At 41.9% G+C, this 20,392-nt stretch overlaps 1 protein-coding gene across 21 annotated transcripts in view; it reads right to left on the bottom strand.

Moving 5' to 3' along the window:
* DTNB (dystrobrevin beta) overlaps positions 1-20,392 on the bottom strand; it is a 248,467-nt gene that overhangs the window by 140,047 nt on the left and 88,028 nt on the right. For all 21 annotated transcript variants that reach the window (XR_015725320.1, XR_015725318.1, XR_015725317.1 and 18 more), the window contains one exon: positions 18,122-18,288. Coding sequence is in view for 13 of the 21 variants with exons in the window: in XM_087863800.1 (XP_087719926.1) it covers positions 18,122-18,288 (167 nt within the window). In the remaining 8 variants the exon portion in view is untranslated. The remainder of the gene's footprint in view (positions 1-18,121; positions 18,289-20,392) is intronic.

The following is a 20,392-nucleotide window of genomic DNA, read 5'->3' as shown; positions in this document are numbered from 1 at the left end:
AATGCTGATATGACAGCCTCATACAGAAATCCTAAAACACTTGGTACAAATGTTTTTATGGGAGAATTTCTAGGTGGGGAATTGTTGGGTCAAAGGTTATATTTATTTAAAATTTTATTTTTCAAATGTATCCATTCACACTCCTGCTAGGAATCTTCTAGCGTACTCTTCTCCACATTCCTTCCAGAACTGGAGCTTATCAATCTTCTAAGTGTCGGGTGGGCATAAGATGAATATGTCCATGATCAAAAGTGGTTTAAAAACTGGAACAAGTGGGAAGTGCCAACTTTTAGAAAGTTCTTTAATAAACACTAAGGTATAAAGGCGAATAACATACTGAGGACTTAGGATGTAGTAGGACATACAGACAAATGAGCAGATACTCGCGATGGCAGGGTAAGCTGAAGGGGGCGCTCCGTGTGCCACAGCAGAGCACGTGCAGACATAGACATCAGCTCTCCCAGGGAGAGAGGCAACGGCGAAGCTGAACTGTAGTGCTCTACAGCAGGTGGCATGGCCAAGCTGGGAGGATGGGGAGGAGAGGAGAAAAAACGCAGCCTGAACAACAGACTAAAAGACAGAGAGGTAAGAAAACACGGCAGAACAAGCACCTACAAATAGTTCAGTACTGTGGAGGGCTGCCTGTGAGTCAAGCATATAAATAAAAGTCCCAGACCAAAGACATAATTGTAAAGGCTTTCAAAGCATTACTCCATCAAAGAGAACTTCGGTGTGGTATAAATCATCTGGTTTACAAGTATACATTGAGCAGACAGAGGTCTGGCTCAAAAGCAAGGACAGGTTGCACAGAGGATAGAACAAGGAAGCGTGACCAATACTTCAGGTTTTGGCAAACAAAGGGTCTAGTCAGCTAAAACAAAAAGGAGCAGAGCACGGAGTCCTGCAGAAGTAGACTGACAGACAGACAGAGCCCCAAGAAAGAGAGGCTGGGGGTGGGGAAACCAAGAAGACCTGCCGTGTGCGTCTGTGCATTGCCCCGCTTTCCGGGGCCTGGAATGGAACAGGCACTAGAAATGTTTTTGGAAGGATTACCGGGGCAGAGAGCTCTTTGCCTGGCTTAGATCACCAACTGTGTGACTACATCTGCGTAACCAATGTCTGCAAAGGTCGTCACAAATACTGCCACAGGTCAAGGCAGGAGGAGAGCCCGGAGTCGATGAACACCGTCACGATGCAAACATACCAAAGTCGGGAACCAAAGACTACCACCACTAGGACTTAGCACTGCTCTGAAACAGAGTTCCCCAAACTTGCCTGAAGATTAAAAAAAAAAAAAAAAAAAAAAATCCTGGGGTGCTTGTTTTAAAAATAAAACAAAGCAGATTCCTCTGCCTCAACCCAGACCTAATAAGATAAAGTTCCCAGGGGCAGAGGCTTAGCATTTTGTATATTTAATAAGCTGCCCAGTTGATTCTTTTCAGGCAAATTTAGGAAACACCACTCTAGAAGCTCCTACCAACATAAAGAGGTTAAAAAAAAAAAAGCTGTAACTATTGGGAAATTACTAAGTTACTGTTTCCTATAGATGATACAGGTGTCTACTTAGAAGTCCAAGAAAATTGACTGAAAAATTATTAGAATTATTTAGCCACAGAAAAGCCAGTGAGACTTCCAGATGGAAATGTCCATTAGACCACAGCACAGATGAGTCTTTACCTGGACAAGAAGCCTGGGCTGGAATTAAGAATTGCAGAAAACTATCCATGTCTAGGGGGATCATTTAAAAACCTAGAATTGTGTGAAAACATTCAGAGGCAGGGCACCGAAAGAGAAGAAAACACAGCTCAGGAGAGATGCCAGGGAACACAATATCTGGTTTATCAGAGGTAATCAAAAGGTTTCATCACTAATACATGACCATTCCATCATTGAACATGTCGTAGTCACTAAATGGAGAGAAAATGTAATGAATATACAATCCGCATGTATTAAACTTCTTTGGAGAATCAGTTCTAGCCTAAATCTGCACCACTAGATCTCAGAAAGCATCAGTTTATACAGGCAACAATTCCTGATATAAGTGAGTTAATACAGAAACAAGCAATTCACATCGCAGGGTCACATGGTTCCCTGTAATTGTCTCAACACATGACAGTAGGGTACACGCTCTCCAGTTCAGCTCTGGTGGCCGCCTGTAAGAATCAGAAAAGATCTAAAGCGGGAGAAAGGGCTGCGGGGGAGTCAGGACTGTAGGAAGGAACTGCTCATTTAAAGCGTTGTTTAGGTGAAGTCATACATTTCTCTGCAATGGAAAACCTCCCTGTCATCTCTTCGCTCCAGGAATAATCAAGCTGGTTGGAAAAAATGCCTTATTGTTCATAAACTATACACCAATACTTTCTTTGATAAGCATCCATCTTTTTAAACAGCTGGGTCCATTTCAAATGTTCTGCTTTCAAACTCAGCACTTTTGCAGCTGTAAATGGATTTAAGAATAAATAGTGCATCCAAATACCATAGTAGAGTGGGGGCAATGTTCAGATGCTGAAAAAAGCAATATTTAGAACTCCCGATCAACCTACTGAAAATGCTGATAAACGCTATCAGGATATCTCCAGCCTATTTCTTCTCTCCAGCCTTTTCCTTTTCTCTCTCAAATGGCACCACAAAGTCCACAGTGTCAGAGGGAGCACCTCGGTCAGTGAAGCGGTCAGTCTGTCGGTCAGAACCTCAGGACACTTTTCCCCAGGCCTTCATACCACAGGGACAGAAAGAAAGACAGGCACCCAGGGCTCTGTGCATGCCTGGCAAGACCTCTCCCAACTCACACTGGTAGCAGCAGCACCGTGGTCTGCACTGGACACTACCTGGACTGATTCCAGCCCAACCTTTGTTATAAGGTCATCACACCATGCTTGTTTCATGAGAAATCCAAGACTCCCACTTGGATGCTTACTCCCATAAGGCCCTGTAATACCCTCCCACAACCCCATCTCTCCTAATCCTCAACTCTCATTCTACTTGTCCTCATAGTCTGCACCCCCAACTCCCTTCTCTAGCAGAGTATCCTCTTCTCTGAGTGTTACTTCACCTTCTTGTCCTGGGAGGAAACCTGGCTTTCCCCGACGGCTCAGCTGCCCCTGCAGCCATTCAAGAGACAGCTGCTTTCTCTCTCATGCCCTCAAACTGCTGAATCTTCTCCTAGAATCTCGCTGCCACTCTCACATCATTTTCTCTTTTCCTTAAAACCCCAGTTTTAAATGTCCATCATCAGACCAAAACACTAAATATCTGTCTGTAGTCGAGTCCAACATTACAACGGCCATAATTCTTATTGATTCCAACATCCACATAGTTGACCTTTCCCATAGACAAGTTATAGTGGGTTGAATGGTGGCCCCCAAAAGATATGTCCACATCCTAATCTCTGGAACCTGAGAATATTACCTTACATGGCAAAACATGATTAAGTTAAGGATCTTGAGACAAAGAGTTTATCTGAATTATATGGGTAGGCCCAAATGCAACTCCTATATCCTCATAAAATAGACACACGAGGGAAAGGGAAAGAAGAGGAAGAGGCAATGTGACCAAGAAGGCAGTAATTGCAACGATGCAGCCACAGGTCAAGAAATGCCAACAGCCACCAGAAGTGAGAGGAGGCGAAGAATCGTGTGATGACTAATTCCACGTCAACTTGCTGGGCTAGAGGACGCCCAGATATTTGGTCAGGCATTAGTTTGAGTGTTCCTGTGAGGGTGTTTTTAGATGAGATTAACATAGAAATTGGTAGACCAAGTAAAGCAGACTCCCCTCCCTAATGCGAATGGGCTTCATCCAATTAGTTGAAGACCTGAGTAGAACAAAAAGGCTGACCCTGGCCCAAATAAGAGAGAACTCCTCTGGCCTGACTGCCTTTGAACTAGGACGCTGGCTTTTTCCTGCCTTCAGACTTGAATGGAAACATGTGCTCTTCCTGGGTCTGCAGGCCGCTAGCCTCTGGACCCAGACCGAACGACATCGTCAACATCATCGGTTCCCCAGGTTCCCAGCGTGTCAGACAGAAACTGGCACTCCACCATCGTCTCTCCTGGGTCTCCAGCCTCCCAGCGCATCCTGTCCATCTTGAGACTCATCAGCCTCCATGACTGCATGAACCAATTCCTTGTAATAATCTCCTTATATAAAAATATATATGTGTATAAATATATGCAATATGTGTATAGGTTCTGTTTCTCTGGAGACCTCTAATACAAATGGACTCTTCCCTCGAGTCTCCACCAGGGAGTGTGGTCCTGGTGACATCTTGACTTCAAATCTGTGGTGTCCAGAACTTCTGCTTTAAGGCACCAAGCCTGTAATAATTTGTTCTGGCAGCTATAGGAAATTATACACTGGTCTTCCTTGAACTCCCCTTCACCCACCTTTCCCTCCTCAACATCAGCCGCCAGCCTCGCAGTCACGTCCTGGAACATTCTACTGCCAGTGACTGTACATCACCGAAAATCTCGATTGCAAGCACCCCATTCTCATACAAACTTCTGCCTGTCTGGCTCGCTCCTTCAAGGACCTGCCTCCAACAATACTTCCATGCCAGCAGGTCCTATACTCCACTGAGCCTACCCCCTTCCCCTGGTCCCTTGTCTCCCTCAAGGCCTCGTTGCTCCCTTAATCAACCTACACTCCATGGCCCATCATTTCTTTGCATACTCTCCAACCCCTCCCCCCTTGCCAGCTCTCTTCCTTTGTCTAAACTCCAACTTTATCCACTCTGCTCCTCTACCCTCTACGCACTGGGGAAGTAAATACTCAACTATGCTGACTGGTCGGACTTCGAATTTATAACCACCAACCTCAAGTTAGTCATTCCAACCCCAGTTTAAATGTCACTTCTTCAAAAAAGGCTTTTCCTGACCGAGTTAAAAAAAAAAAACAAAAAACAGCTTTATTGAGATATAATTTACATACCATAAAATTCACCCTTTTAACATTACAATTCAGTGGTTTTTAGTATACTGAAAGAGTTGTACAACCATAACTAATATCTCATTTCAGAACATTTTCTTCACCCCAAAAAGAAATCCAATACTCACTGGCAGTCACACCCTATTCCTCCCTCTCCTCAGCCCTTGGCAACCACCAATCTGCTTTCTGTCCCTTTGCATTTGCCTGTTCTGGACATTTCATATAAATGGAGTCATACAATATGTGACATTTTGTGTCTGGCTTCTTTCACTTGGCATAGTTTCAAGGTTCATCCATGTTTTATCATGTACCAGTACTTCCTTTCCTTTTCTTGTCTAATAATATTCCATTATATTGATATACATTGTGCTTTGTTCATCAGTTGACCGATATTTGGGTTATTTCCACTTTTTAGCTATTTTGAATAATGTTGCTACGAACTTTCATATACAAGTTCATGTGTGCAAACATGTTTTCAGTTCCCAAAGGAGAATTCTCAATTCTCACCTGGGAGTGCTGGACCACACTAACTATGTTTAACATTTTGAGGAACTACTAAACTGTTTTTCCACAGTGGAAAATTTTTACATTCCTACCAGCAGTGGACTGGGGTTCTTGTTTCTTCACATTCTCGTTACCACTGGTTATTGTCAATCTTTTCTTATTTTAACCATCGTAGTGGGTATGAAGTGGCATCTCGTGGTGGCTTTGATTAGACTAATGACTAATGACGTTGAGCATCCTTTCAACGTGCTTAATGGCCATTTGTATATCTTCTTTGGAGAAATGTCTATTCAGATCCTTTACCCATTTTCCCCCTAAAGTTAACTTACTTTTTTTTTATTGTAAAACCCCGAGATGGAAAATTGGCCCTCTCAACCATCACTCCAGTAGTGTTAAGTATATTCACTCTGTTGTGAAATAGATCTCCCAAACTTGTTCGTCTTGCAAATCTGAAACTCTGTATTGATTACACAACTCTCATTCCTTCCCCCACACCCAGCTCCCGGTAACCACCACTCTACTTTCCCTTTGCTCCTGTTTAAATTGGGTTATTTGGTGGTTTTTTGTTGAGTTATGAGTTCTTTATAATTCTGGATACAAGTCCCTTATCAGATATATGATTTGCAAGTATTTCCTCCTTTTCAGTGAATTGCCTTTTTACTGTCTTGATGGTGTTCTTTGAAGCACCAACTTTATTTTCGGTGAAGTTCAATTATCTATGATTCTTCTGGTGCTTATGCTTTTAGTATCACTTCTAAGAAGGTGCAGCGTACCCCAAGGTCACAAAAGTCTATGCCTACGTTTTGTCCTAACAGTTTCTTAGTTTTAGCTATTACATTTAGGTCTATAACCCATGTTAATTTTTTATACGGTGTAAGGTAAGAGTCCAGTTTCATTCTTTTGCATGTAAATATCCAATTGTCCCAGCACATTTTGAAAAGACTATTCTTCCCCTCCTGAATAGTCCTGTCACCCTTGTTGAAAATCTATCGACAACAAAGGTAAGGGCTTATTTTTGAACTCTCACTTCTGTTCCATTAATCTATCTATACATTTAACCTCGTGCAAGTACTACACTGTCTTGATTACTGTTTTATTACTGATGTAAGTTTAAAAGTCAGACAGTGTGAGTTGTCTGTTTTCTTCCTCTTCAAGATTGTTTTGGCTATTTTGAGTCCCTTGCATATCCATATGAAATTTCGGGATCAGCTTATAGGGTTATGCAAAAAAGCAGCTGAGATTCTCATGGAAATTGCATTGAGTCTGTAGATAAATTAAGGAAGTATTGTCATCTTAACAATATTAAGTCTTTCAATCTATAAATGTGTAAGTTTTTCTATTTACTTAGGTTTTCTCTAATTACTTTCGGTGATGTTTTATAGTTTTCACCGTACATCTGCTATGTAGCAGGTACCTAATAAGAATTTGTTGAAAAAATATAAATGAGTGAGTGAACTCAGCAGAAAATTAAGGGAGTTCCTGTCTAATGGCTTTTGTTTTCTCTGTGTAGTAAGAAAGGAGGTCATCCTTTGAAAGAGAGGGAAGAGTGGGGGTAGACTTTTTTTTAAAATGGATATTTTATTCCTATACAACTTTAATTGACCATCGCAAAGAATGGAAAAGCGAGGTAATCAGAGAGCAGGATTGCAGTGCTGAGGGTCAATATGAAGTTGGTGATCATGAATTTATGGGAATACTAGTCCGCCTTTTTGTATGGCTTTCTCCAGAAATACTTAAGAGAAATCAGACAGATGAATTCATCCATGAATTTAGTTGACAGAGCTATGGATAAAAAAAAAAAAGAAAAGTCACAGGACAATGGAGTTTATGGTACAGGAAAGCAGCACCATATCTAAAATGGTAAGGAGAAATGAAAGAAGAGAGGACTGAGAAAGCAGACAAGTCAATGGAGCAGAGGCTGGCAGGAAGACACGGACGGTCTTAGTGAGAGAGTCGTTGGAACAAGTCAGTGGGAATGACAATGGGGGTCAACACAGAATGGGGTGTCTAAATCAGTGGTTTTGAAGTAGAGCAGTTAGAGGGGTTGAGAGGGTCCGGGGTGTACATGAGGGAGTGGATGTCTGAGGCTCAGCGGAGGAGAAGACTGTCAGAGTCGAGGAAGTCAAGAAACTGTGTGGCCAGGGTCTTGAAAGGTTTAATTCTATAGATACTGAAATCACTCAAGAAGTGACCACAATTCTGGTACCATTCCATCCCGAAGTGAAGGGAAATGACCCAAAAGATAACTGCAATCAGAAAAGAAGAAGGGGGTAGAGCTGAAATGGCATGAGCCTCAAGGCAGTATCTTGCTTGTTGTTGTTGTTTGATCCTAGAGATTCAAGGCGTAATGGTCTAGAAGCGGCAAGGTAGAAAGCAAGGATGAGGGGCGCCTGGGTGGCTCAGTCGTTAAGTGTCTGCCTTCAGCTCAGGGCGTGATCCCAGAGTTCTGGGATCGAGCCCCACATCAGGCTCCTCCGCTGGGAGCCTGCTTCTTCCTCTCCCACTCCCCCTGCTTGTGTTCCCTCTCTCGCTGGCTGTCTCTATCTCTGTCAAATAAATAAATAAAATCTTTTTAAAAATAAAAAAAAAATTTAAAGAAAAGAAAGCAAGGATGAAAAGGAACAGGTCGAGTAGTACATGCAGAATTCTAAGTTGACTCTCGGTAACCCTTGTACTCAGAGAACCCTTTCCCCTTTGACTGTAACTGGAACCTGTGAAGATGATGAACTCTATCACCCTTCTGATTATGTTATATGGCAAAAGGGAGACTACCCTGACGGCTTGGTCTTATCAGGTGAGCCCTTTAAGAGCAGCATTTTTTCTGGCGAGTTGCAGAAGAAGTCAGAGAGATGTGCTCCAACTGCCCTGGAAGAAAACAAATGTCCATTTTGTAAACTGCCATTGGGGGCTGCATGGCAAGGAACTGCAGGGGGCGTCTGGGAGCTGAGAGTCCTCCCCGGCTGGGAACTAGCAGGAAAATGGGGACCTCGATACCATACCTGCAATAAAATGAATTTGGCCAACCAGTGAGCTGGCAAGAGGACCCCCCAACCCAGATGATAACTACAGCCTCACTAACACCCTGAATTCAGCCCAGTAAGGCCTAGAGAGGAGAATCCAGTCATGCCATTGCCTGGACTTCTGACACGCAGAAACAGAAATAACAAATCTCTGTTGTTTTAAGCTGCTAACTTTGTGATAATTTATTATGCAGTAACAGAACACTAAAACAGTGTCCATAAACAGTTTACCCAGGAAATCCCAGTTTATGCATGCTGTCACTCCCCGCATAAAGAATAGGGCCCCTTTCACTCTCAAGTAGGTCTGTTGTATACGATAAATTACATAGCCACCCTCACAATAATTTCACCTCCCAACTTCTAAAAACACATAGATGTGGGAGAATAAATAGGTACCACCTGAAAGGGTGCGGGAGAAGGGGAGCTCCTAAAGGACAGCCAAACTTCAATTAAGGTGGGGGGGGGCGCAAAAGAAATGCTTAGAGAAGCAGTAAAAATGAGGGCAGCTTGCTGACTAAGGAGCAGCAGTTGTAAAAGCACTTGAGATGTGGAGGACTGAGGACTGCAAGAAGGATGGGGGGGCAATGAGTCACCAACAGATCGAGATGGGAACGGTGGTGCTATGTAAGACGGTGAGGCCGTGACTAATGAAAACAGAGTCAGGAACCATAGTGGACACAGTCTCAGCAGCTTCTCTGTGGAGTGTAGGGCATTGGGCTACATGTCCCATTTGTAGATTTTGTGCGGAATGTCTTCATGGATTTGTCTTACGTTGTGTTATAACTTGCCACAAGTAGGGATATTGCCTTGTGCCTTTAAAAAAACAGTCCTCCTAAAAAAGGAAACTTCGTGCACTGTTGGTGAGAGATGAGCTGCTGCAGCCACTACAGAAAATGGTATGGAAGTTCCGCAACAAATTAAAAATAGAACTACCGTACGATCCAATAATTCCACTACTGGGTATTTACCCAAAGAAAGCAAAAACACTAATTCAAAAAGATATATGCACATATAAAAATATATGTTTATTGTAACATTATTTGCAATAGTCAAATTTTGGAAGCAACCCAAGAGTCCATCAATAGATGAATGGATAAAGAAGGTGTGGTATACATACAATGGAATGTTACTCAACCATAAAAAAGAATGAAATCTTGCCATCTGCAGCAAGAGTAGTATGGACCCAGAGTATTATGCTAAGTAAAATGAGTCAGTCAGAGAAAGACAAATACTATATGATTTCATTCATATGTGGAATTTAAGAAACAAAACAAATGAACAAAGGGGAAAAAAGAGACAAACCAAAAAACAGACTCTTAACTATAGAGAACAAACTGACGGTTAGCTGAGGGGAGGCGGGTGCGGGGATGGGTGAAATAGGTGAAGGGGATCGAGAGCACACTTAATGATGAGCACTGGGTAAGGTATAAAGTTGTTGAATTACTATATTGTACACCTGAAACTAATATAACACTGTATGTTAATTACTCCTGAATTTTAAAAATTTAAAAATTTAAAAATCCCCCTGCCTAGTTTTACACTATGTACAAAGTAGTTAAATTATGACATGACTATTTGGGCCTGGGCCAAAGCGAGGCCAAGAAGCACACTTTTTTCTCATTGAATACATAATCTCTCAAAATTCTAGAGATGTGAGGAGAGGTATGCTAGTCACATGAGAATTAAATACTGCTTCTGACAAGGACAGGTCAACAACAATCTTAACTGGTCCAGGTCTATGACAACAAAATTTGCCCTGAGTCCTTAAGGTAAATTATTTAATACGACTAATGCCCAAATAAGTATACTAGACATGTGTGTGTTGCCTGTTAATATTTATTTTTTTAAAAAGAAGCAATAAAATTAATAGAGATTGCTAAACAAATCCAAATACTTCCTCATTTACAGATTTTGAAGAACGAGTAACTTTGTTCAGAGGTGGAGCCTGCCCTCTGCTGGGAAGAAAGGTGAAATTTCCATATATTCCATATTACATAACCACCTCTACAAGCCACTCAACTAACAAATAGTAGCCATGCTACAAGTGTATTTTGTATAAACACACACACACAGCCTTCCTGCCAAGTGGAGATCAAATTTTTCTTGGTAAAGTGAAGACCGAGGTAAGCAGAGATCTGAACATAAGGCAGAGGGGAGGGCAGGAAATGGCTTCTTTCTAGCCCTCCTCGCATAGCCCGAAAGGGTTAAGCGTTTCTGTTTGGGAAAATGAAAAGTTCCAGAAGGATGGTGCCAATGGTTGCACGACAATATGGATGTCCTCAATGGTAGTGAACTGGACACCTACAAAGAGGCAAGGTGTAAATTTTATGTTATATATATACTTCACAGTAATTGAAAGAAAGTGCGAGATATGAGAGAGAGAGAGGAGGAGGAGGACGAGGAGGGAAAAAAAGGAAGAGGAGGAAGGGAAAGATGCATAAAACAAATCAGAAAAGCATGTACGCCCTGAGCAAGGAAAATGAAGGCCAGGGTTAAGGTAATCTAACAGTGATTAACAACAACACTGTATCTGAAATACTTTCAAAGAATCTTCCTTCAAATCTTAATATGGGAATAAATATGAGGGGAAAAATCCCAGTAAATAATATGCATAGTTGTTTTAACAAAGTGCTCTTTTAAAAGTATAACTTAGTAGAAGAACATGATAGACAGTTTCTCTGGGTGAATTAACCATTTGAACAGAAAGCCCTGTTCAGATCATAAGGTTTTCCTCTGTGTGGCAGACTGGATGCACAGCCGGATGTGCTCATTCGTATGTTCTTTCATTCATCTACTTAACAAATACTCACTGAGCATTAACTATATACACCAGGAATTATTCCCAAACATAACTGCGCCATCCCACTCGCCACACCACACATGCTCCTTTGTGACGGGACTTCACGGCCACTGCCGCCCCCAGCATCCTCTCCCTCCCCGCACCCCCCCACCCCAGCTGGACTGGCCCTAGTGCCTCGATGCTGTAACCAACACCATTTGGCAGAATGTGACCGCATGACTTGCACAGCAACTTTCCCCTCACACTCCTGATTCTCCAGATGCTTCCTCCAGGGATGCTCTCTCTGAAAACACAGCCACGTGCTGTGGAAGGCACAGGCCACATTCAGGCCACAGGCCACACACAGGTGGCTCCAGCCTACCGTCTGGCTGAGCCCAGCCTTCTAGCCGTCCCCGGACAGACTCCAGACATGCGCGTGAGTGAAGAAGCCTGCAGTCATTCAAGCCACCCACCCTGCCTGGTATTTCAGAAATCCAGCAGAGGCCCCAGAAGTCATGGGGCAGGGACAACCCAGCCCCGCGGCCCTGTCCAAACCCCTGACACCAAACCCACGGGCCTAATAAAATGGTTGTTTCCTGTCAGCAGTCGCGGAGAGGCTTATTTTGCAGCAACAATAATTGAAACACTGTGCACCGCAGGCCTCCGGGTGGCAAGGTTACTTGGAATACAACCCAGGAACCTCAGAGACGATGAATATATCCTTGCAAACTAGAATGTACAAATCGATGCTGATTACACGGCCCACTGCCTTGTTTCCATGTGGAGGAGCTTCTCTGGAGGACCCCACCGGCTCCCTCTCTGCCCCTCCTTCTTCTCACCAGACTGGCTGGTTCCAGGGAAGGCATGAACATGCCAGCTCAGCCCCTCCCCCCCCCCATTTCCTGGTGTCTGCAAGCACTGCGGAGAGCTCACATTCTCCCCTGGGCCCTCAGCCTCGAGCTTCCGGCTCTGCTCCTTCTGGAAAGGCCGCATGGGGTTGGGCTGTATTCAGTTCAGGGGCCACTGGCAAGTCCATTACTTCCTCACAGTTAAAACCACCTTCTTGAACGGCCTGCCATCTGCCTAACTCCCGGGAGGCTGTAATTGTGAGCAGGAAAAAGCAAAGTGGGATTAGTCGGGTCTCTTAAAATCCCACTGAGAACAACTAGTAGAAAAAGCATTAGAAATAGATGACTTTGGGGCGCCTGGGTGGTTCAGTCGTTAAGCGTCTGCCTATGGCTCAAGGCGTGATCCCGGAGTTCTGGGATCGAGCCCCGCATCAGGCTCTGCTGGGAGCCTGCTTCTTCCTCTCCCACTCCCCCTGCTTGTGTTCCCTCTCTTGCTGGCTGTCTCTCTGTCTGTCAAATAAATAAATAAAGTCTTTCAAAAAAAAAAAAAGAAATAGATCACTTCGGACAGGTTTTGTCCCCACTGCTCTTGCAAGATGACCCCCACATCGTTAAATGAGGGGCCACTTCCTGGTCTTCTCACTTGGCTGTCACAGCACCGGACACGGATGGTCGCTCCCTCCTCCTGGAAACACTCTTCATGCGCTTCTAGGAGAGGTTTCCCCCTGCATCACTGTTTGCAGGCTCTTCCCCTTCTCCCAGATCTCTTACTGATGACCCCTGAGGTCAGTTCTCATTCCTCGTCTCTTCTTCCTTCTCTCCTCTCTCTCTGCTCACTCACCTGGTGGTACCATCCAGTCTCATGGCTTTAAATATCAACCACTTGCTAAGGACCCCCAAGCTGACATTTCTATCTCAGACTTCCTCTTCGATGTCCAGACTCAAGTACCACGGCCTACTCAACAACTCCACATGGATATCTAGTAAGCACCTTCAATTCTGTTATCCAGACCGATCATTTTAAAAGATAAATCAAGCCATGCCATTCTTCTACTCAAAACTACTCCTCATTTCCCTAGAGTAAAGGCCAACATCCTTACAATGGACAGAACGGCCCTTGGGAGCCATCTGACCTCCTCTCCAGTAGTCCTCCTCCTGTTCACTCCACTCTGAGCACACAGGCTTCTTTGCTGTTCCATGAACTCAGAAGCACACACCTGGTCTCAGGCTCCATGCTGAAACATCCTCCTTCTCCCCAGATGTCTGCTAGACACTGCTCAAATCTTACTTTCTCAACACAACCTCTATGACCCAATACTCTGGATTCTGCTTTCTGATTTCTTGCTCCTGTGCAAGTCCAGTGTAAATTGGCTGAGGGGCTCCAATCCATCTACCAGATACCCAGCCTCCTTTCATCGAAGGACTCCTGCCTCTACTAGTTTGTTTGGAGATCCTTCCATGTGACCAGTGTCTACAGGGAGTGAGAAGGGTAAAGAGAGGATGAGAGGACACATCTGCTTTAAACAGCCTTGGCCCAGAAGTAACACAGATCACCTGCAAAGAAATTCCGCTGGTAAGAACTAGTCATATGGTCCCATCTGGCTGCAAGGAGGATGGTCTATATCATCTAGGTATAGGTCCAGGAAGAGAAGGAAAACACGGATATCGGTAAGTAATTCTAATCATGAAATACCTTTTTCCCCCCTCTTCCTACACATAAAACATACTCGAACCTCTCCCACGAGAAAACCCGAGGTCCCATTTAGTGCATCTGAAGACAAGTCCAGGACCTCTGAGTAAATCACAGTCTCCTTTAACAAGACCATGAGTAGCTCCTTACAATGCAAACTAAGAACAGACAGGTCAAATTATCTGCACCCACCTCCCCAGTTCCAATGCACAATGAACGAACACAAGCAGGAGGCTCCTCCTCATCTAATATCCTCCTTGGCAAAGTGGACTCTGGAGTGCCCTCCCGAGGAGCTGTACAACCTTCACAACCCACCTCTTCCCAGAGCAAGGTCTGGGTCCTTAAAAAGTAGTTTTACAGCTCAAATAGTCAAGGGCTTGTTAAGGGCAGGCTCATGGTTCCTTTGCCAATACACAATTCCCTCAAAAACTTAGTAGGCCTTTGATCTATTTGTTTCCAGTCCGTTCCATGTGCCAGTAACCACACACAAAGTCCTTTCCTAGACATAATTCTCAAGCCTGATTTATGTCTTTGCCTCTATTCCTCTTGCTTTGAACTAACAGAGGCCACCTGGAGGCCATATGAAACAACAGGTCAGCAGTTTCCAACTTCGGCTGCATGAGAGACTCACTTGGGGGAACTTTTAAAAACTGCCTTATCTAGGTTTCATGTACCTTTGACCCATTAAATCAGAAGCTACGTAGGTGAGAGCAAGGTGATTCTGATGAACAGCCAAGAACAAGAACTCATGCCCTGATCTGATCTTCGCCATAGGGCTAAGTCACCTTTCTTTGACTGAGAAAGTTCCCTAGGCCTTTATTGCTCAAAGCCTTTCTCAACTCTTACCTATTGCTCTCCAGGGTCTACAAGCAATCTGTTTTTCCTGTCACTGCTCCAACTGTCAGAACTTTCTCTGGTCCCTTTCATTTTTTGCTTGAAAACTAGCTAATTCTTGGGGCGCCTGGGTGTCTCAGTCATTAAGTGTCTGCCTTCAGCTCAGGGCATGATCGCAGCGTTCTGGGATCGAGCCCCACATCAGGCTCCTCCGCTGGGAGCCTGCTTCTTCCTCTCCCACTCCCCCTGCTTGTGTTCCCTCTCTCACTGGCTGTCTCTCTCTGTCAAATAAATAAATAAAATCTTTTAAAAAAAATCAAAAACAAAACAAAACAAAACTAGCTAATTCTTTCCTAGGCTCATCTCTTTCTCATCATACCTAACCAAAAACAGCCAACATGCACTCACACTCCTATCCTTTCCAACCTTTGACCTGGAACTCAGGTGGCATGAAGTGTGCCTTCTAAGTTATCATGGATGACAAATTTACCCAATTGATCACCACTGCATAACATGAGTTTCTGTCCTTCCCAACTCCAATATTAGTGTCCTCATCAGGGCTATTTGACTGCTAAGCCAATATCACAGATTTTAGGTTTTGTTTTAACAGAACTCTACTTCCAGTACCAACTACTGTAGCAAAAACTAAAACCTCAGTAGTTTAACACAAAGCTTCTCTCTTGCTCCCATCAAAGTCAAATAGGTTGGCAGGACACTCTTCTCTACCCATCATTCAAGGACCTGGTCTCCTTTCATTTGTGGTTTTATCCTCCTCTGGGTCCTAATGAAATCCTCTCCACTAAGCTGGCAGAGAACAGAAGAGGCACTCAGCTATTAATGATCTTATTCTGGGAAGACACATGTCACTCTGATCACATTCCACTGATAAGTGCTATTTACATGGTCCTTCTTAGAAACAGAGAGGCCGAGAAACGTAGTCTAGATGTATGCCCAGCAAAAATAGGAAAATCGCAATGTCAGTGAGCCCTAACGGCCTCTTTCATAGCCCTTACAATTTAAGACCCATAGGGCAGGAATCTGTCTGGTTTGTTCATAGATGTAACCTACGTGCCTGTAACAGTGTCTGGCACACAGAGTAGGAGCTCAAATAATATGAATGAAGAATGAATGCACAGAATGAATCATAGATATGATACCATATGGCATTTTTTTCCTAAAATAAAGTCAAATGAATGAATTGATAACTAAAAGAATAAATGAATTACACTGCATAGTAACTTAGGTAAAACATTAAATAAATAAATACATAAATAAAATAAATAAAAAGTTATGAGTTGATAACTAAAAGAATAAATGAATTACACTGCATAGTAACTTAGGCAAAACATTAAACAGAAATTTTGGAAAAATCAAAGTAAACTTCCAAGCACCAATAGAATACCTATCAAATCTACGATACAAATTCATACACAAACTTGTTAAATGCATACTAAATTTATCTCTTGTGAACACAGAAAAATATTTATTCAAATACTAATATAAACACAGTGGACAATCTTCAAAGAAATTACTATTAAAGTGATTACACATCTTTTTGTTAGTGGAAACTTCTTTACCCACATCAGTCCCAAGAGTCACTCACATCTTCCTCAAAGAACAAGGGCACTGCACATACAGTTCTAATCTTGAAAACAATTTATACACACACACACACACACACACACACACACACACACACTCTCTCTCTCTCTGCTAAAAAACCTTTACCAGTATGCATCAGTCACACATAATGCATATACTCATCAAAATTCAGAACTGATACCAGCGTCATGCCTATAATACTTGATTTTTCTTGAAATCTTCAGTCACTATAACAAAAATGAATGAAATCAAGAAAAAACAACCCAGATGAAATAAAAATAACAACAAATGGGGATATGGCTTACTTCACAAGAGTGTTGTGAGGACCAAGCAAAAATACAAGAATTCACTTATGATTTCTGTGCTTGCATTTATGTATGTTCTAACTCAATGTTAAAATTCAAGAGTATATGAAATGCTGCTTTGTAAATCATAAAGCAATATTCAGCCATTTATCTTTAAAAAACTGTAAATTTCCCACTTCTAAAAGGAGTACAAATTAGCTAAATGAGAAAGTTCAAACTACGATGAACGAGAAGTTCTTCACTCTCTTCCCCCCAACATCTAGAATGAGAATCGTCAGAAGAAACATCCCAATGAATCCAATCATTATATGTGGCAACAGAGCAAAGAGCTATTTCGGTGTTGAGAGTTAAGACTCTAAACAAAAAACAGTGGGAAAAACATTAACAACTCAATTAAGTGGGACACTTGTACTTTAAAAAAGGGAAAAGTAACAACTTGAAAATCTACAGATTATCTCTATTCAGTAAAAAAGAGAAGAAACTACTACATTGTATTTTTTTTCATTGCTTGTTTAAATATTTTTAAATAATCACTCCTCAACTAAAAAAATACTGGAATTTACAACACAACAAAACCGAGGACAGGATGTTCAATTTAGCGAAATTTTATGGTTAAGTGTAACTGAAAATGTATCTGATAAAAGAAAAATGATCTCTAACATGTCAGAGGGGTAGGAAGTAAAGTGTACACAAGGGTTGAAATTTGTTGTTTTTTTTTAAATCCATCCCCGGTATGAACTTATTTGCCTTTTTTCTTGTTTGAGTTTTAATAAGGCTAACTAGAAAAAAGAAAGAAAGAAAAAGCCCCTGGTAGTTGAAGCTTTCCAATACTTAAAGCCCCCTGGGATGACCAACGGTAAGAACCTAAATCCTGAATGACACATAGGACCCTCTATATTGTTCTAACCTTTAGCAAACCAACCAACCAACGAAAACTAGAGGGAAAAGCTTTCAAAACAACTTTTTGGACATAAGCAGATGGCATTTAAAAACTCTGAAAATCAACTGAGACAAGGGAAGAAAAATGATTGATTATTATGTGATTTATAACCACCACAGGAAAATCACAGGCCGACCTCCACCCAAATATTGTTATTTAAAGGACTACTTTTGAAAGTAAGGACACCAATGGGGCAACTGTAAGAAACAATATTTCCCCAACTTCAGAGAGACAAAAATTTAACTCCTTTATGTCATGCAGCCTTCTTTGCAACATATAAACCCTACAGACATGAAGAAAATATGCTTGAGAAAAAGACTTTAAACCTCACTTAAAGCTCAAAGCTTTGGGGGGATACCCTCTGCACGATTTTAATGTAAGAAGACACTTCTCACTTTTCCATTTCAGTTGGGATAATATCTCCATCTCCTGGAACTTTAAAATCAAGTGATGAAAATAGATAGATAGATAGATAGATAGATAGATAGATAGATAGATAGATAAAACCAGGTGATGAAGCACAAGGTATTTGCAACCCATCCTAACCCTCAGCACGAAGACTGGATTACGCGGCGTCCTTATTCGTTAGGCATCTACCAGGAAGCTGGCCCGGTGCTTCACTGCAGAGACAGAGTAACCACAGAGGACACAGAGGGAGACACAATGCAATTACCCAGGAGGAGTGCTCCTTCATCTGGTGTTGGTTGCTGTGAGGGCCACTGGCATGGCCACGCCAGAAGCAGTTCTGGCAGAGCTGGTAGTTGTGGCACTGCTGGCATCGGTACCGGAAACCCATCATACTCTCGCAGCGGCAGTAGGAGCACTCCACAGGATGGAAGACTTGCGGAAGGCAGAAAGTGGGCCGGGGGGACAGGAGAGAAAGAAGTCATTTTCATTTGGAGAAATAAAGTCAATACAGCGGAAAACCAAATCTCACAAAAACAAGCAAAGGCGAAAACGAAATTAGAACTGACAATCCTAAATTGTCTCCTAGTTAACGGAACTTGCTTTTTACTAGAATAAAAGGGAAAGACGACAGATGAGAACAGCTTTTCAAGTCAGAATATTACATTCCCATCCACCTTAGAAAAAACCAATTTCTTAAGCTGAAACTCGTGTTTACTAGAATGATAAATATATGATAAGGATGGTAGATGATAAATACATAAGGAAAGAAGAGAGAGAAGTCTTCTTAGTCTAAAATTTATTTTCCAAACCTATTGCTTTTTAAAGAGATGTATCACCGTTAGTTGTAAGACATTTGTTTCCTTTGCTAACAGGAGATCTGTGAGCACTGGGATAATGTACTATGCGTCTCTGTTACCTGAAAATGGTATTTTACATAGTACCTTCAACTGAAGGCCTTTAAATGTTGGCTGAATCAAAAGCTATCGCACATCTGGGCATAAGTCGTTAACTGGTAAAAAAAAAAAAAAAAAAAAAAAAAGGCTAGGCATATTACCATGCTAGTTTTAGGTAAGAGTTCTAAGTAGCAGAATAGTAAAATCAAGTACTCTAGACCAACGAAGGGGCAGTGACTGGGAGGAAGGGAAACTCAGAGACCTGTCACTCTTTTCTCCACTCATACAGCATCTCGCCGTATGAAAAACTGCCAAGTAGCAGTCAGGATTCAGAGACATTGCTGGGACTCTCTTACAGCCTGAACACCCAGTTCGTTGAGTGGGAAGTGGGCAATGCACAACTGTATGTTATAGATGGTTGTTTATACTTTCCAGTGTTGGTAGCGTAATTGTTCCCACTGGCAATTCAATTTTGAACACAAGAAATGGAAGTCAATAGGAAAGGGGCGTACAGTATTCAAATCTTCATTTGAATAACTCTTTCTAATACCATGTATACAAATCCAATCTTATCTCAACAGTAAGGATTTTTGGTCCTATTTCCAAACGTTAACTAGGGAATCGAGACTCAAAAAACAAACAAAAATAAGCACTAGGTGAGGAAAACAATGCAACAGGATCATTAAAGACTGTAAGAAAAGTAAAATCAGGAATGAGAACTCCAAAGGACATACTTCCTCTAAAAAATTCAACCTTTTTGTCATCCGATATTTCTAAGGAATAATGAAAGTGCTAATAAGAATCTGTGCTCCATGGGGCACCTGGGTGGCTCAGTTGGTTAAGCATCTGCCTTTGGCTCAGGTCATGATCCCGGAGTCCTGGGATCAAGCCCTGCATCAGGCTCCCTGCTCAGTGGGGAGTCTGCTTCTCCCTCTGATCCTCCCCCTTTTCATGTTCTCTCCCTCTCTCTCTCTCAAATAAATATTTTTTAAAAATTTTTTAATTAAAAAAAGTATAAAATATATAATCTAGTAAAGTTCCGCCACAGAACACTACTCCCAAATCAATCTGGAGCTCACATCAACACAGGCAACATCAGCATTTATAATTCTATACAATTATTTTTGGTTAATGTACATATATGCATATACATTAATATTAAATTATCAAGTATATTCTGATCATCTTGGTTGAACATGTATATCTGTGTGATTTCTCTCCTCTACTACACCAGTCAGGAGCCACACATAAGACAGTGTAATGGGCTGACCAGGTGGAAACGGAAAGAACCAGAATGTGGAGAGGATCACTAAGTGTACTGAGTCAATTATAAGTAAGATCAGGTTTTCGTAAAAGCATTCTCTTTGGAAGAACACATCATGTTGTAATCTTATACCCGATACACTTGGATTAGTAAAACAATATAAAAAGTACAACTTTTGTGTAAATAAATATATATCCATCCTTATAAATAGTAACTTCAATATCATTCAAGTGATGAATTTCATAGCAAGAGCCCAAATAACAACAACAAAAATACCATATAGAAATAAAGAAATACCATAATTGTAGAATTTATTTCCCCACCATAAAAACTAAGATATGTAGATAAATGTTATTGTGATAGATAACATTTATTTTCA

The sequence above is a fragment of the Ursus americanus genome, chromosome 7, assembly GCF_024610735.1.
Source record: "Ursus americanus isolate L20-20 chromosome 7, mUrsAme1.1.p, whole genome shotgun sequence".
In the NCBI taxonomy this organism is placed as follows: domain Eukaryota; kingdom Metazoa; phylum Chordata; class Mammalia; order Carnivora; family Ursidae; genus Ursus; species Ursus americanus.
The sequence above is the reverse complement of the archived record's forward strand: the minus strand, read 5'-3'. Positions and strand labels throughout refer to the sequence as shown.